The sequence below is a fragment of the Ursus maritimus genome, unplaced genomic scaffold, assembly GCF_017311325.1.
Source record: "Ursus maritimus isolate PB19 unplaced genomic scaffold, ASM1731132v1 scaffold_14, whole genome shotgun sequence".
Taxonomy (NCBI): Eukaryota; Metazoa; Chordata; class Mammalia; order Carnivora; family Ursidae; genus Ursus; species Ursus maritimus.
In genome coordinates, this window is record NW_024423786.1 from 42,207,158 (window position 1) to 42,223,054 (window position 15,897).

General features: G+C 55.4%; 2 protein-coding genes across 2 annotated transcripts in view; one reads left to right on the top strand and one right to left on the bottom strand.

Annotated features, from left to right (window-relative positions):
* Nucleotides 1-15,897, top strand: part of FYCO1 (FYVE and coiled-coil domain autophagy adaptor 1) — a 79,267-nt gene that overhangs the window by 48,835 nt on the left and 14,535 nt on the right. The window contains exon 16 of the mRNA XM_040628930.1: nt 14,204-14,299. Coding sequence (XP_040484864.1) covers nt 14,204-14,299 — 96 coding nt within the window. The remainder of the gene's footprint in view (nt 1-14,203; nt 14,300-15,897) is intronic.
* CXCR6 (C-X-C motif chemokine receptor 6) lies at nt 1,432-7,497 on the bottom strand. Its single transcript, XM_008703897.2, has 2 exons — nt 6,529-7,497; nt 1,432-3,334 (listed from the first exon to the last, which is right to left on the bottom strand). Exon 2 carries the CDS (start codon nt 3,332-3,334, stop codon nt 2,288-2,290), a length of 1,047 nt encoding a protein of 348 aa, XP_008702119.2. The 5' UTR covers nt 6,529-7,497; the 3' UTR covers nt 1,432-2,287.

Here is a 15,897-nt window from a genome sequence, read left to right on the forward strand (position 1 = left end):
GTGTGGGAGAAGCCAGCAGCCCCACAGCTGCCCTTCTGTTGCCTTGGCCGGGCAGCCCCCAGCTTGGCGCTCCTAGTGCAGGCCTCCTGAGCGCTTCTGGAGGGAGCGTGTGGCGTGGTGCGGGTGGTGAACCAGGCCTGGGGAGGCTGACTGGCTTGCCCAAGGAGGCACAGAGCTGGGCAGTCAGTGAGCCGGTGTCTGAGTGACCCCAGAGCCCTGCTGTGCCCGTCACACCACACCGCTTCCCTTGTGGGAACGTGTAGAGGCACCGCAGGGCCCTGGCTCCCCACCTCCTCACGTCCTCCTTTCCAGGTAGGGCCCTGTCTCATTCTGTGGAAGTCAGGGGCTGGTGGCCCCGCTCTCAGAAGTGCTAAACCTTAAGATGAGCTCACAAAGGAGGGTGACAGGAACTCCCACTTTGAGACCCGTTCAGTACTTTTTTTTCCTGGTTGGTTTTTTGTATGTTTTGGGGGAGGGGGATTGTTTATTTTGTGTCTAAAGATGAGAAAGATCAGCCTTGTCACCATAGAAAGGGCAGATGGTGTTGAGCGAGGAAGCCCTCGGTCCGTGTGGCCTGTGTGCAGGGGAGGCGGCTGCTGTCATGGGTGCATTTAGGCCCGAGCGGGAGACAGTCGGGAGGGTCATGTGGGCCCGGTAAGGCCCGGCCTCTGCGCAGCTGGACCAGGGTGTGGGGAACATGCCACACGACCCTGGAGGCACGAAGCACACCCTCCCACGCCTTGCCGACTCTCAAAGGATGACCTGCGGCCTCCGCGGGTCGCTGGTTGTCGTGCTGCTCTTCCCGTCCTTGCAGCCCTCCCGCCCCTGAATGCACACCGTGCTGGCTGCATATGGTGCGCACCATCGCAGGTCCTCCCCACGCCAGCCCCCAGAGGCAGGTGCCCTTACGGCCCGTGTTTCACCAAAACAAAGGAGGTTAAAGAGAGTACCGACTGGTCTAGCCAACGAGTGAGAGCCGGAGCTAGGATTCCACTCCGGTCAGTCCGGACCCCAGAGCCATGCTGCTAAGCCCAGTCTGGCCCACCACCCTGTGCCCTCGCTTGCACGGCTGGCGATCAGCACTCTCCGTTTTGGTGAGTGGTTTTGTGAAGCATGAGCCAAAAAGGCAACTTAACCTACCGAGCAGATCGCTGGGATCTAATAAACGTACCCAGGTGTCAGGCATTTAGCGTTGCCTCATCCTGTGACCATATTACGGAGGTCACACGAAGGTACTTCATGTTGGTCAGGAGGTTGAAAGCCACCGTGAGGGAGTGATCACTGGCATATTCCATTTCCTTGATCGAGCAGTACCTCGAAAGGTTACAGTTTTAACTTGCTTCCTATGCTCCGAGCCTTTAAGTAACCACTTCCGGTATATTCCAGGCACATGACATGAAAGCAGAATGTGCCTAAGGACAAACATAGTTTAGAGATTTTAAAGTTTTTATTTTTTTGTCATGAAAATCATATGCTATTTGATACAGGCGTGTTTGTATTCTCTAAACACTAATACATGATTTATACGTGCGTGCGTGTATCAGGCATTGGACAATTTAGTTTTTAAATGAGCAGACCCACCAAAGACTCCATTTCAGAAATGCCGCTTAGATTCACGATCGCCTTAAACTCTGCTTTGCACATTTTCCTAACATTCTGTGGACCCCTGGAATCCTCAGCTGACTGGGCCCATTCATGTTCCGTGGTGTTCCTCCTTCCGGGATTAATCAAAGAGAACGTAAGCATCTCTCTACATAAAGGCCCAACCCCAAGGTGAAGCAGAGCCTGTTCTCTCTGTCGGGTACCTGGTGATCGAGGTCCCAGCCATGTGGGCCCAGCACTTGTTTTCATGGCTGCTCTAATCTCCCGGCTTCCCAGTGGCCAGAGGCATCTTCTGAGCTGGGAGCCTGGAGTATCACGTGCCCTCAGCAGCTGTGTGGCCATGTCCCCTCTTCAGTGTTCAGCCCCCGTCCCCACGAAGGAGAGCCTAAGGTCTTCAGGGTCCCATTGTCATTCCCTTGGAGCCAGCGTTCTTGGGGATAGAGGAAGGAAAGCCCTTGCGGTTTTCAGAGCTTCCAGCCCCCACACACAGAGCTTCAGGCCTGGGTGTTCAAGAGGAGGACAGAAGGTGTTCGTGCCCGAGAAGCAGCGTCCCACCCCGGCTACAGGGTTGGGTGACTTCTCCACGAGAATGTGCAAGCCATAAACAAAGCCTTCCTCGTCGCATCCAGAGCACGCAGCCGTGCTCCCGGAAGCTCCCGAGCCGCTCTCCAAGCCCGGGAGAGCCCTACAGCTGGAACATGCTGGTGGCCTCCACGTTGTGAGAGGCGGAACAACTCTTGGAAGCATCCTCGGAAGACTTCCATTGACTCAAGACCCCCAGGTAAGGGAGGCAGCCAATGTCCTTCATGAGTTTCCAGACGTTCCTCCGAAACTTCAGGCCAACGAAGGCATAGAGCACAGGATTAAGGCAGGCCCGCAGGTAGGCGACGGCCTCTGTGATGATGGTGGCGTAGTGGAAGCTGGTCATGGTGTGGTACTCCCAGCTCGTGCTACGGAGGAGCTTCACGAGGTTGAAGGGCGTCTGGGTCAGCAGGAACACAGCCACCACCAGGAAGATGATCTTCAGAGACTTGTGCTTCCGGAAGCCTCGGGCACGAAGCAGGGTCTTGATGATGACTGAGTAGCACACAGCCATGGCGAACAGCGGCAGGAAGAACCCCAGCGTCATCTGCGTGGCGAGCACGACAGTGGTAATCTCCTCGTCGTGATAACCACAGATGAGCTTGTCGAGAGAGCGGACATTGCCATAGATGATCTGCGGCAGGGAAACCAGCAAGGAGATGACCCAGATGACCAAGCAGATGGCTTTGCCCCAGGCCATCCGCCTGGCCTGCTGGTTGTAGGCCTTGGTGGCCCGAACCACGGCCATGAAGCGGTCCACGGTGATGCAGGTGAGAATGAGCATGGATGTGTAGAAGTTCAACGTGTAGATGCCCAGCAGGGTTTTGCACAAGACACTGCCGAAGACCCACTCGTGGAGGCTCGCGTAGGCCCAGAAGGGCAGGGTGCAGACAAACACCAGGTCGGCCAAGGGCAGGTTCATCAGGAACACGTCCGTCAGGCTCTTCAGCTTCTGGTAGAAGATGTAGACGGCCAGGACCAGAGAGTTCCCCAGCAGGCCACAGACGAACACCACCAGGTACACGGAGGGCAGGAAGAACTTGCGGAACTCCAGGAAGCGTTCGTGCTCCTGGCTGCCGTTACTGGAAGTGTTGAAGAACACGGGGTCGACGTAGTCGTCCTCCTCCATGGCGTGCGTTCCCGTGAACATCTGGGAGGCAAACACAGGAATCAGAGTCGGGGCCGAGAGTGACACCTCCTGTTCTCCCACAGTCCTGCTGCCCCACTTGTAGGGGGCAGGTCGTCATCTCCTGAACCCACCTCCATTCTGCTCGGGGACAGCGCAGTCCAGGGCACTGGAGACGGCCCGTGCTGAGCAGTGATGGCTCAGACAGGATGAGGGACCCTTAATTAGCCCTAAAATCCTAAGGCTCTCACCCACCTGGGAGACAACACATAACCGACCCCACTCACAGTCCAGAAAATCCTGTGCCAACTGGTCTTGAAAGCAAAGGTCCCCCATGTGGTAGAGTGGGGGTGGTGTCCTTCTGGAAGTACGGAACCGCTTTGGAGTGGGCAGGCCTGCCTTCGTCTGCCCATCCTGTGCCTCATCTTCTGTTAAATTAGACCCCTGCTCTTTGTGGTCGCTAAGGCGAGTAGCCCCCCCCTTTAGGGGGAGTCCATCGAGGAGACTTCTGGGGACCTGAAGGGGTTTGGGGGATGACCAGGACTTCTCCGCCTGGGTAGACAGTCCATCCTGTCTTTTCTTGCCCTCCACTGCCTAGACTTAGATGCGGGAGAAACAAAGCACAGAAAGCGCCTGGCTACCCAGCACCGTGGCGGAGCCGGCCGCGGCCAGGGCATCAGGCAGCCCTCCTCACAGCACGGCCCAGCCTGCCCCTTATCGCCTGGCGTGCCCTGTTCCACCACCAGAGCCTGGTTTCTGGAAGACTTCCCCATCTTTGGGAATCTTCCCCAGAAGGGAACATTACTTTAGCTTGTGTGACTAGCAACTTAGGCTCAAGGGGTCTCCTTTAACAAGTGGAAGATCTGGTTGAAATGGGTGGGCTGCTGCAGGGGGGCCGGGGGCAGGTTCTCTGGCGTGGGAGCAGGGCTGGCTGTGGCAGGGTGTCAGGCCACTGACCTGCAGATACTTAGCACACAGTGGCTCATTTCTGGTGACTCAGTGCCATATCCTGCTAGGACCTTAAGAAGTCTCCAGAAAAACAGGCATCTGGTTTAGCAAAGTCAGAATGTCAACTGGCCAGACAAGGGCATATCCAAGGAGAGATCATGTCTCCTTTCTAATCGACTCGAAGACTTGTCCTGACTGGAGATGGTATCAGCCTTCGCGCTGCCCCCTCCGTCCTCGTGGGGACAGGACACCCTTTCTCTCCAAGGAAGGACCTCACCTCTGGAATAAGACTACTCAGTGAAAGGTCCCTGCTCTTAGACCGCAAAATGTGCGATGTGTAAGGGTGATAGGCCAGCTGTAGTCCTCAGGCCCCAACCAGCTCTGCGGGCTGCTGGGTTAAATAGGTCAGTTGAGAGTGGATATGTGTTACTGCTTCATGCTTAGACTATGAAATGAGTGGCTTTGCTTTCCTTGAGAGCCATATCAAATCTCCATTATGGGCTGACTTAACTCTTGCCTGTTCATAAGAAAATCCTATTATGGCTGCTGCTGACATGCTTACACTCACATGACACATTTCCTCGAAGGGCCCCTGCAAATTCATTTGTAATGAGTTATGCTAACAGATTGGGACTGCACACTTCTGTGCAGATAGAGGACTAAAAATGTGAGTTTCCCTTTGGGGCGCCTGGGTGGTGCAGTCGGTTAAGCATCTGATTCTTGGTTTGGGCTCAGGTCATGATCTCGGGGTTGTGAGATCGAGCCCCACGTCAGGCTTCCTGCTCAGTGTGGAGTCTGCTTGGGATTCTCTCTCCCTCTCCCTCTGCCCTTCCTCCCCGATCGTGCTGTCTCTCTCTCTTTCTCTCAAATAAATGGATACATCTTTTTTTAAAAAAAGTTAGTTTCCCTTCTAGAAATGTTAAAATCACTCATTTCTTTATCTTGAATAGCCAGAGTTCCGTGTTGATTGATGCAGTTTGGTTTTGTTTGTTTGTTTTGAAGTAATATATTCAACTTTGGAAGCAGTGTAAATGTCCGATAATAAATAAATTAGCAAATTGCAATTCAGACATAAAACAGAACATAAGTCAAATGTGTAGGAAGTGCCTTAAATGATTTTGGAGAATGCACTACACTGAAACTACTCACAGCAGCGACAGCACAAAGTAAACGTGCCCAGTCAGCCGTGGCTCTTACTGTCACATTGAGTACACGGCCGAAAGGATGTAAAATTGATCGTGATCCTTAACTGTCTATGATCATAAACCCTTTTGAGAGTGTCCTAAAACCTCAGACACTTTCCTCAGAAGTAACGTGCATCCCTGCCTGGAGTTCTGAGGGCTTGCCAGCCCTTTGAGTCCCTCTGCCACATATTCTCTGGACCCTTGTTTAAGAGTCCACGATGATAGGGCACCTGGGGGGCTCAGTCAGTTAAGCATCAGATTCTTGGTTTCGGCTCCGGTCATGATCTCAGGATCCTGAGATCAAGCCCCGCGTTGGGCTCTGTGCTGGGTGTGGGGAACTTAAGATTCTCTCTCTCCCTATCTCTCTCTGCCCCTCCCCCCAAATTAAAAAAAAAAAAAGAATCCACGATGAGCTATGTAATCTTGATTACATATGTATATATTATATATATATATATATATTTTTTTTTAAGTGGGTTCCATGCCCAACATGGGACTTGAACTCACAACCCTGAGATTAAGAGTCAAATACTCTACCAACTGAGCCAGCCAGGCACCTCAATTTTGACTCTATTTTTTAAAACATAAAAAAAAAAAAATGCCCAGAATTTATCAGCAGTTTACCTCTAGCTGTGGAATTCGTGATGACTTATTTCCCTTCTCCTTTTACATTTTTCTATCGTTTCCAAGGTTTTTGCAGTGGTATATTGACTTACATTGGGAAAAGAAACGAGATAACTGTCTGAGAGCCTGTGTTCTAAATTATAATGCAAAGGAAACGAAAACCAAGAATCAGATTATGCAGCGAACAGATGTGGCGAGTGGCTAGACTCTCCCCATCTCCCCGGGAGGGCACTGCCAATACCTTCGGCTCATGAGCACTTTACTCTGTGCCCAGAACCGCGTGAAGTCACTTCACAGTTCTCGAGTTGTGGGGCAGAGGTGGAATTCAAACCGAGAGCAGCCAAGCTCTAAAGCCTGGGCATTTTACCCCACACTGACCCGCAGGCAGGGATCAGAGGATCCCAGCAACCTGAGGTTTGTACCTGCCTTTTAACGCCGCAAACAAGAAAATGAATGACTCACCAGCGGAGAGGCTCTGTCACTTTGTCCCAGAAATGAGCTTGTTCAAAGCAGCAAGGTCGGCTTCTGTCTCTCTGTGATGTGGTCCGTGTTTCCGTTGACTATCTTCTGAGAGCCCTTGGTTGGTGATCATAAGAGACCCAGCCCTACCCACCCCTGCCTCGTTCATCAGAATCCACATGACCAGCCTGTACCCACGTAATTTGGGGGTCAGAGATAGGAAGCGGTGGCCCTGTTGTCCTGCACTCCCTGCTGCCTGGCTATGGACATGACCACCTCTCAGGACCTCAGAGGGTTTTTATTTGTAAAATTGAAGGGGAGCAATAAGTAGGTCTGGCTCAGGCAGCGCACTGAGAATGGTGACATTTGTACCCTAACATTATTTCCTTCGCTAGTCATGTCTCTTTGGAGCCATCGGGGCCTGGACCAATGCGCAGCCCATGCTGGGGTCCGGGTTTCAGGTATGCACACCGCTCCCACACGATAGCCCCTGTCCTCACAGCAGCCCTACAGAGTAGGTACTGCCCCATTTTACAGATGAAAACACTGAGGGCCCCACGTGCACACAGCTAAAAACGGGCGCTTCCAGGAAACAAACCCAGGTCTCTGTCGTCGTTGCTAGGGCACCGGAGGGCTCCTTGGGGACGGGTCAGCCTGATGCAGCCCTGCTACCTACACCCACGTGACTTGGAGTCCTCTGGTTCCCTGAGGCTGTCCCCACTCCTGGAACTCCCCAGATCTTGACCACCAGGTGACAGCACCATTCTAGTTGTCAGACGCCCTGCCCCAGCAATGCTGATGCTTCTGGGGAAGAAGGCCCCGGAAGGCAGGAGCTGGAGGGATGCCTGCCGGGCTCACATTCTCCGGCACCTCCCCTCTGGGGAAAGGCTGCTCGGTAGAGGCATGAACTCCATTTCTGCTTTCCCAGAAGCAGCTGCCCTCGTGCCGACTCACCAGACCCCCGTCCCCTGACTCTGCACCCCACTCAGCCCGCTCCCCGTCACAGCTGGTGCGTGTCTGCTGGGCACAGCGGCTCCTATGGCTCTTCCTAAGGGCGGGCTGTCAGGCATTGGGAGCGGGGACCAGGCATGACCCCAGGACCTAGGGACTAGCACTCTGTTCCACTGGGAGCCAGGCTCTGTGCTGGGTGCTTCCCACCTAGCCGTCCAGCCGTCCAGCCGTCAGCCTTTCCAGATGAGTAAGCAGAAGGGTCGAGAGATGAGTTCACTTGCCCGAGAGCATGCACGTCCCTGGAGCGCCCAGCATCTGTCTAGCTGTGCGCCCTGCACTACTCCCAGGGGGCGCTAGTCGAAGCTTTGAAGACCACTAGTGGATTTTCAAGGCTTTTTCAAATGGGCTAGTTCAGACCCTTCCACCACACTCGTGCAAATGAATGAGCTGTTCCCTGAGAGCAGGAGCCGTGAGGCTCTGTAGAGAGTGTGCCCCTGGACAGGTGGTGGGTGGACACGGGGGCCAACGGATGATGAACAATGAGCCAAATAGTGCAGGGGAGGTAGGCCAAAGCACCCATCCTCCGAAAGAGACCTTTTAAAGCAAGACATCCCTTTGGAGCGAGCCAGCCTTTCGTTTTGGAATCTCTTGAGTTTCGAGAGATGAGCTTTTCCCAGGGTCAAGCCAACTGTGTCATTTGGGACCAGTTCCCAGAGGGAGTTAGAACAGCCTGAGCCTTGTCAAACGCTCACGCGGCCAGGCCGTTCTGTCTTGGAAGGACAAGCACTCGTACTCCGTGGGAAGCAAGGGCCCTCGCCCCGGCCTCCTCCACAGCTGTGTGCCGGCTTGCAGGGAGGGCGGGCGCGCATCTGGGCAATCACGGCTGCGCTTGTCATCACTGTTCTCCGGCAGAAAGTTCTCCAGTGAAAGGCTTGCAGCTAAATTGGAGGAGGGAGCCGCTCACCCCCTGGGGGCCAGAATCTTATTTCAGTCACTGTACACAGTGCCAGTTTGTAGTGCTTAGTGTGTCAAGGGCATTACTTTTCTTTGAAACAAAACTCTGAACTTCCCAAGGGCAGTGGCCCCATCACATGTCTTAGATTTCCCCTGGAACACTTGCACATGTTCTAAACAGCACTGGGGTAAGGATAGCCAGGAAACAGCAGCCATGCCCACTGCAGGTGCATCTTGGAAGTCAGGGTGCATTGACCTGTTCGCTTTTCCAAAGCCCCTGACGTTCCCGATCCAGAGCCCTAGGTGGAAGGAACGTCAGTCCCAGAACCCGGGATTGAGGCGGTTACTGTTGCTGGCAGAAGTCTCCCTGCAAAGCAGTGGTGGTTGATGGGGGCTGTGGAGGATGAGTTAGGACCGAAAGCCTCAGAAAAAGAGTCGGACCAGAAGGCAGCTCCGACTAGAGCCGGGGAGGCGAGCCCAGTGCTGCCCAGCTGTTGGTTCTGAGGTTGGGCATACGAGTTTGGGTGTTGTGGTCGGACCGTGGTTACTAAGCAATCAGAAATCAAAATACCAGAAGTGCTCTTCGTCACTCGGTTTTTAGGCAAAAAGGAAGCCAATGATTGAAAGAAAAACTACCAGGAACTTACTTTGAATAGTAAAATGGGAAAATACCCTCAGATCCCACAGAGTGGGCTCAGCACCACGTTCCGAGCCCGTGCTGCTCACGAGCACCGTCTGCGAGGACGGACGTGTCCTGGGTCTGCGCCGTCCCGCACAGTGGCCATTGAGCCCCTGAGGTGTGGACCGTGCAACCAAGGAGCCAAATTGTTGGCTTTTTAAAAATTGTGATGAATTTGGGTTCAGCCGTCCCCACAAGGCCAGTGGCGGCTGAATTGGGCAGTGTGTCGTAAACATAGAGCCGTCTGCTGACCACGGACAGAAGCTGACCTGGGGACCGGGGACCCTGGGTAATCAGGCGAAGTAACCCTTCTCACTGTGCTGCTTAGCAGGCCGAGGAGCAGGTGGAGCCCTCCGGGGAAGGCTGTCAGCAAGACACTCAGGCCATGGGGGCTTTTTAAGCATCCTTTCTTCCTCCACCGATCCCAACAGCCAGAGGATCTGCCCCCCACCCCTGGGGCAATCTGCAGGACTGAAGTTGTACAGTAATTCAATGGAAAAGCAGATGAGGCATTTTGATTTGTGAGAGGAAGCTGTGGTGGATTCCAGCCGAGGGACTGCCCCCCCCAACACCGTGACCCCTCATCCAGGCAGGCACAGACCCCTGGACTGCATTGCCGGGGACTTCCTCACCGTCGCCTTGTCTGTGGCCACCACTTAATTCTCACGTGGTTCTCAAGTGGAGCCTTTGGTCATGTCCTCTGTTGGGGGCATATGGGACAGAAAGCCGGCTCACCCTGGGCACATAATCTGGACGTCGATAGAGCATAGACAGTGTGTAGGGCAGGATCTCCGGGGATGCTGGGATGACCAGCCCCAGAGGGTGGAACGGGTTGACAAATGTGTGTGCCTCAAGACAGGTTCAGCTCTCCTGACCACAGGCTCAGGGACGGAAGCTAAGCAGGAAGGGGTGACATGCCATCAAAAGTCACCATCGCCAGCCAGAGGCTTCCGTGGCCGGAGCAAGGGGAGGAAGGAGGGGCGCTGTGGGCAGTGAATGTGTCTCAACTTCTCAGGAAAACACCCCAGTGGCAGCAGAAGGAAATGGTTCTGGCAGGAGAGAGGGTGCCCCCTAGTGGCCACAAAAGAAGTGGCTTTTGTCCCTGTCCTTCTCAAGCTCGTTTTTAGTCCTCTGCCATCTAAAGGAGTTGCTCTTCTGCTGCATCTCACGGTAAGATAACACATTTTACCTGATTACCCGCGGGTGTGCGTGTGTAGACACGAAGGCAAAGCAAGAGCCCCGTGACAGTCCTGCCCCTGACAACACGCAGTGTACTGCTTTGTAGACATTTTCCATTCCAGTTCTTCTAATGGGGGTCGTAACTTACTAAATTGATTCATGACCCACTGAATGGGTCATGACCCACAGTTTGCAAAGCCATTGAGAAGAAACCTCTGTGTCTCTGATCCTTACCCTTGGGATGGCATCCCCCACCTTTGACCACCTTGCTCCACTCCCCCCATGCAGGGCCTCAGCCAGGACTGGGAGGGGCTGGGTACCTCCCCTGGGAAGCACTACTGGCTGGTAATCAGGGCTTGTAAGAGGGGGAGCTGGAGGAGGAGAGGGAGTGATGGGTTAGGACCTCTTTTATCCTCAATGCAGGAAAAGCCTGAGAACCAATTACAGCTTCAGAGCCTGTTCTGTCAGATGTTAACTTATCTTTCTCTTGTACGGCATTTGCACTTTGCACAAGGATGAAGGCAGAGGAGCTGAGGCAGGCCTGAGTGGCCTTGGGCCTGTCTTGGCTCCTCAGGCCCCCATATCTGTGGTCATCATGTACTGGGGAGGTGGGGGGGGGTGTTGTATACTTGATCCCTTGAACAGCCTCTCACACCGACGTTCTGTAATTCTGTTTCTCCCGGGAGAAGGATGGGGATCTGGAAGCCAGTGGTCACAAGAGCCACGGAAAGGGGTGGGCAGGGTGGAGGTTGGGGGTGGAGGGGCTGGGCCCGAGAGGAAGAAGAACAGCGAGGCACCAGGCTTGCCCTCGGTGGCAGCAGGTGGGTCAAGCATATTCTTGCTGTACCTTCCTTGGGAAGCATGGAGAAGGCCGAGGGAGGAGTCCTTTGGAACCTCCAGCCTTTTCCAGTTGAGTCTGGAGCTCGGAGAGGAGCCTGGAGTCCATCCGGTTCCCTCTCCTCCTCCCATGTAGAGAAGAGAGAACAACCTCCGAGGAGGGAAAGGCACCCAGAGTCACAGTCATAAAACCAAGACCGGAACCACCTTGGAGTGACGTCCCCACCAGGAGCCACATGCCCTCTCCTGCCCTCTGGAGCCCCAAGGACCTCCTGCTAGAGAGATGGAGCCCCCACTGCTCAGGGCTCCCGGCGCTCAGCCCCTGAAGGGCAGGGTGTTCGTGAGGACGGGCTCCCCCGCTTACCATGGGCTGACGGGGACTGTGCCCAGACAGCCCCAGCCGGGCAACAGGGTGCCAGTGGGTGTCTGGTGATCTAGGCAGCCCTGGCGGCTCCCTGTGCCGGCCCCCACCACCGCCCCCTCGCAGAGGCGCCCCGAGAGCAGAGTGTCACCCCCAGCAGCCTCGGCCCCACCGCAGACGGGGAGGAGGCAGGGGCAGGGGGGCTAAATGGCAGAGCAGCTGCTGGGTCTGGTGGGGGCAGGCGTGATGTTGGGGCCCGTCCGGTGACGCCCCGTCTTACGCTCAGAGGTTTCCCAAGAGGACAGAGGCCTCTCCCCAGGCAGTATCTGTCCTCCTGCAGGCAGAGAGGCCTTGTAAGTGAGCAGTCGGCATGCTCCTCGACCCTGCATCTGCCACTCCACGCGTGACTCGGGGGCCTCATCCTTTAGGCACCCGGCCTCAGTTCTCTCCTGGACTTGGTCAGCATTCCTCTGCCCTTTTCCGAATCTCCACTTCTTAGCAAGGGGCACGTACATTGTTCGGTTCCTGCAAATGGTGGTGGCCGACCTGCCGCGTGCCGGTCCTGTAGGGTGGGGACAGCTCAGCTGCAGCCCCTTCTTCCAAAGGCCTCTGGGTCTAGGGGAGAGAGGACCCAGAAGAGATAATGACAGATGGGGCCCGGGGGGAGTGGGAGGGAGGGGCACGCGGGGTGGGAGCGGGCTGCAGATGCCTGTGTGTCCGCCCCTGGTGAAGCTGCCTGTCTCATCCCCCAGACTCCCCCAGATTCACGGCTCTGTGCTGTTCATGCAGGTGTGCTGTGACGCGTTGCAGTGTTCCCGCCCCCACGGCTGAGTGACAGCCAGGACAGGCTGAGGGGAGACTCACTGAATTTTGCCAACCCTGAACTCCCCCTTCGTGCTGCCACCCAGAGAGCCCCTGGGTGCTCAGGTGTACCCTCAGGTTCTCCTGACTGAGTGGGGAGCCTCGGGCTCAGACGCAGGGCGTAGACTGTGGTAGACCACGTGCAGCCTCTCGCTGTGGAAGGACTGGCCTCCATGGCAGTGGTCTTGGCCCTGGGACTCTCCTGGCAGTGAACTGTGAGCAAGATGTGCCGGGGGATCCCTTGCAAGCAGAGGTGACAGCTGAGAAGCTCTGTGAGCAGTCGGGTGTGGCTGCTGGGCTGTTGTGACTTTCTGATGTCCCAGAGATGATGTTAGGTTAGGTCCTGAGCTCACCTGAGCGCAGGAATTCCCTGGGAATCCTGCAGAGCCCATCCCCGGCGTGGCCGTGGCTGGCACGCCACGCAGCCCAGACAGCACTGTCATTTCCCAGCACACATCACAGCTGCACTCCGGGGGGAGCCGTGAACTTGGTGCCCAAGTGGGTGTGAAAGTGGTAGAGGCAGAAACGTCTGAGCACGAGGTCTGGATGCTTGCGGCCAGCCGCTGACCTTGCCTGGGCCGCAGACCCCCTCCTTCTAGCTGTGTGTGTGTGTGTGTGTGTGTGTGGTGCTGACTCAGATGGAGAGCGCCCCAGCGCGGACCTGGGCGGACATCTCCGGGCACAACAGTGGGTGGGGTGGGGCTAGACTGCGTTCGCTTGTGTTCCCTTGGGGCTTCAGAGGTTGAGCAAGTGTCCCCGGGGCCAAGCTGGTGAGAGCCCAAGGGGTACGTGTCAGGGGTGGGAGGGGGCAGTTCAGGGCACATCTGGGGAGAGCCCTTTAGGGCGGTTGAGAAGGGGGTTATCGCGACAGTTTGGGAAGAAGCTGTGTTAGGTGGGAGACGTTCCTTATTAACACTTGTCCGTGGGGCAAATGGTTCTTTTCTGGACTAAGTTTCCCTTGAGCAGACCTGGGCACCTGAGCTGGTGGGGCTTGAGGGCCCTGAGATCACACAAGCCATTGGCCGAGCCGGGTGTGCGGCTGTGGCAGGACGAGCAGTGAGCTCGAGTCAGGCGTGGGGCTCTGGCCTCCGTGTCCCTGTCAGTGAAGGAGGGGGACTGCCGTCTGCCTTCCCAGAGTAAGCAGCTCAGTAGGAGTTTAAAACACACGAACGCTGGAGTTCAAGTCCAGCAGCTGTCTTTGCTGCAGCGCCTCCTAGAGCCTCGAACTTAAGTTGCAGTGTGCCGGGGCGCTCCGAGAGGGAGCGTGTGGTGGCCTCCGCCCCTGGCCCTGGTGTTCCATGGAGCACCATGGGAAGCGTGGCGTGTCTGCACTGCCGACGGGCCCCCGCTGCTGGCTCTCGGTGCAGCCGATGGTGGGTCATGAGCAGAGAGAGGCCGTGTGGCTTAGGTCCACTCTCTGTCCCACCGCTCCCTCTTGGGCTACGCCGTTTCCTGGGCATGTGTCCTTGCTCCCCGGAGATGGGCCAGAGCAGGCTTGGCTGGTCACAGCCAGGCGCTGGCCAGGCCGGACCCCGAGGTGCTGCTGACGGTGCTCAGCTGGTGTGAGATAGGAGGGTGGCCCGTCCGAGTTGTGGGCAGCCCCTCCCCCTGGTCACTGGAAAGACACCAGGGAAGACACGGCGGCCCTGTTGTCTTCTCCCCGCCCTGAGTGCTCAGCTCCGGCCCCTGTGCCCCTACCTAGAGAGCCTGCCGGACCCTCTGTCATGGCCTCTGGGACTGCAGGATCCTGCGCATTCTGAGGCTGGCCACGTGACTCCAAGGCTGGGGGCCCCAGGACGTGGGACCCCACGTGCCGATGGCTAAACGGCTGTGTGTTCTTGTGTGTGGCATTTCAGGGACACCATGTCAACCTTGCTAACCCCCGAGGACGCTGAAGACATGCCGCCAGGGCAGGATGCCGAAATCTGCTTGCTGAAGTCCGGAGAACTGATGTAAGTGACGGGTCCCCGAGCGGGACTCCCCAGGCTGTTGCTCTTGGGGAGAAGGAGCCGGAAGCACCCCAGAGGCTCTGACTCGGCACTGATGGTGCCTTTCAGTCTCTGCTTTTTTTTTTTTTTTTTTTAAGGTACGATTTATATACAGTAAATTCCCCCTTTATGTGTCTGGTGCTTAGATTCTGACAAATAATACAGCGTAATCACCAGTCGTCCTGCCGAGCTCCACGCCCAGCTCGGCCAGTGGCTTAAGTGATCTCAGGGGCCTCTGAGCCCAGCCGGCTCCGCGCCCCAGTTCTGCCGGGGGCGGGGGGGCGGGGGGGGGGGACGACCCAGGTCCGGAACAGAACAGTGTCGCCCCCGTGTGACCACAGCGAAGACAGAGAACAGTTCCCTCACCCTCAGAAGCTCCCCATGCCCCCCACATGCCTGTGCCCTGTGTTCTTTTTTTGAAAATAACTTTGTTCGCTTTTCTTACTGTAAGAGCAGTACCTTTTTCCCTGTAGAAAATAGGAAAAGAGAGACAAGCAAACCACTTCAGTGTATAGCCTTCCAGTTTTTAAAAATACATATGTACATCATTTTCAACACAAAATAGTCTACATCTTATTTCATGGTCTTTTAAAACGTCACCACTGCATGAGTATTTTCACATATCCCATCCTTCTTCTCCCGTGTTGTGGCTCATGGCTGCATAAGGGCTTCATCGTCACTGAATAGATTCACTCCCTCACCCACAGCTACTTACTCAGCACCTAGTAGGAGCCAGGTATGTTCTAGGTCCCTGGAGCACATCAGTGAGCAAAACAGAGATGCCTGCCCTCGTGTTTAGTTTATATCCCAGCAGGGGTGGACAGTACACGTAAGTAAACAAGTGAATGACATAGTACATTCCAAGGTGATGCTTGCTGTGGAAAAGAAACAAAGCAGGATGGGGAGGGTGGAATTCGTGATCTTGAATAAAGTGGCCCTAAGAAGGTAAGACTGGAGGGAGTTGCCTTGCAGCTCTATGAGGGAACAGCATTCAGGCAGAGGGAACGGTTCGTGCAAAGGCCCTGGGGTAGAATGGCATCTGGCATGTTCAAGGAACAGGGCAAAGGCCAGTGTGGCTGAAGCTGAGAGAGCGAGAGAAACTGAGTCAGAGAGGGAAGGGGGCCCATCTCCCATCAGGCCTTGTTGGCCACTCTGCCTTTTAATCTGAGGGAGATGGGAGCCCAAAAATGAGGTTTGGAATAGAACAATGACTTAATCTAATTTACATTTGAAAAAAGATCATTCTGGTTGCCATGTGGAGAGTGATTGTGGAGGGACAGGGCAGAAGCCTGGAAACCAGTAGAATTTACATTTATGACGTGAGTCCTGTAGACAGTGGGCTCCTTTTATTTTAAGATTATATTTGAGGCGTGCTTGGGTGGCTCAGTTGATTAAGCGCCTGACTCTTGATTTAGGCTCAGGTCATGATCTCAGGGTCCTGAGATCGAGCCCTGTGTTGGGCTCCATGCTCAACGAGGAGCCTGCTTAATATCTTAATATTCTCTCTCCCTCTGCCCCTCCTCCCGTGCTTACGTTCTCTCTCTCAAAAAAAAAAAAAAAGA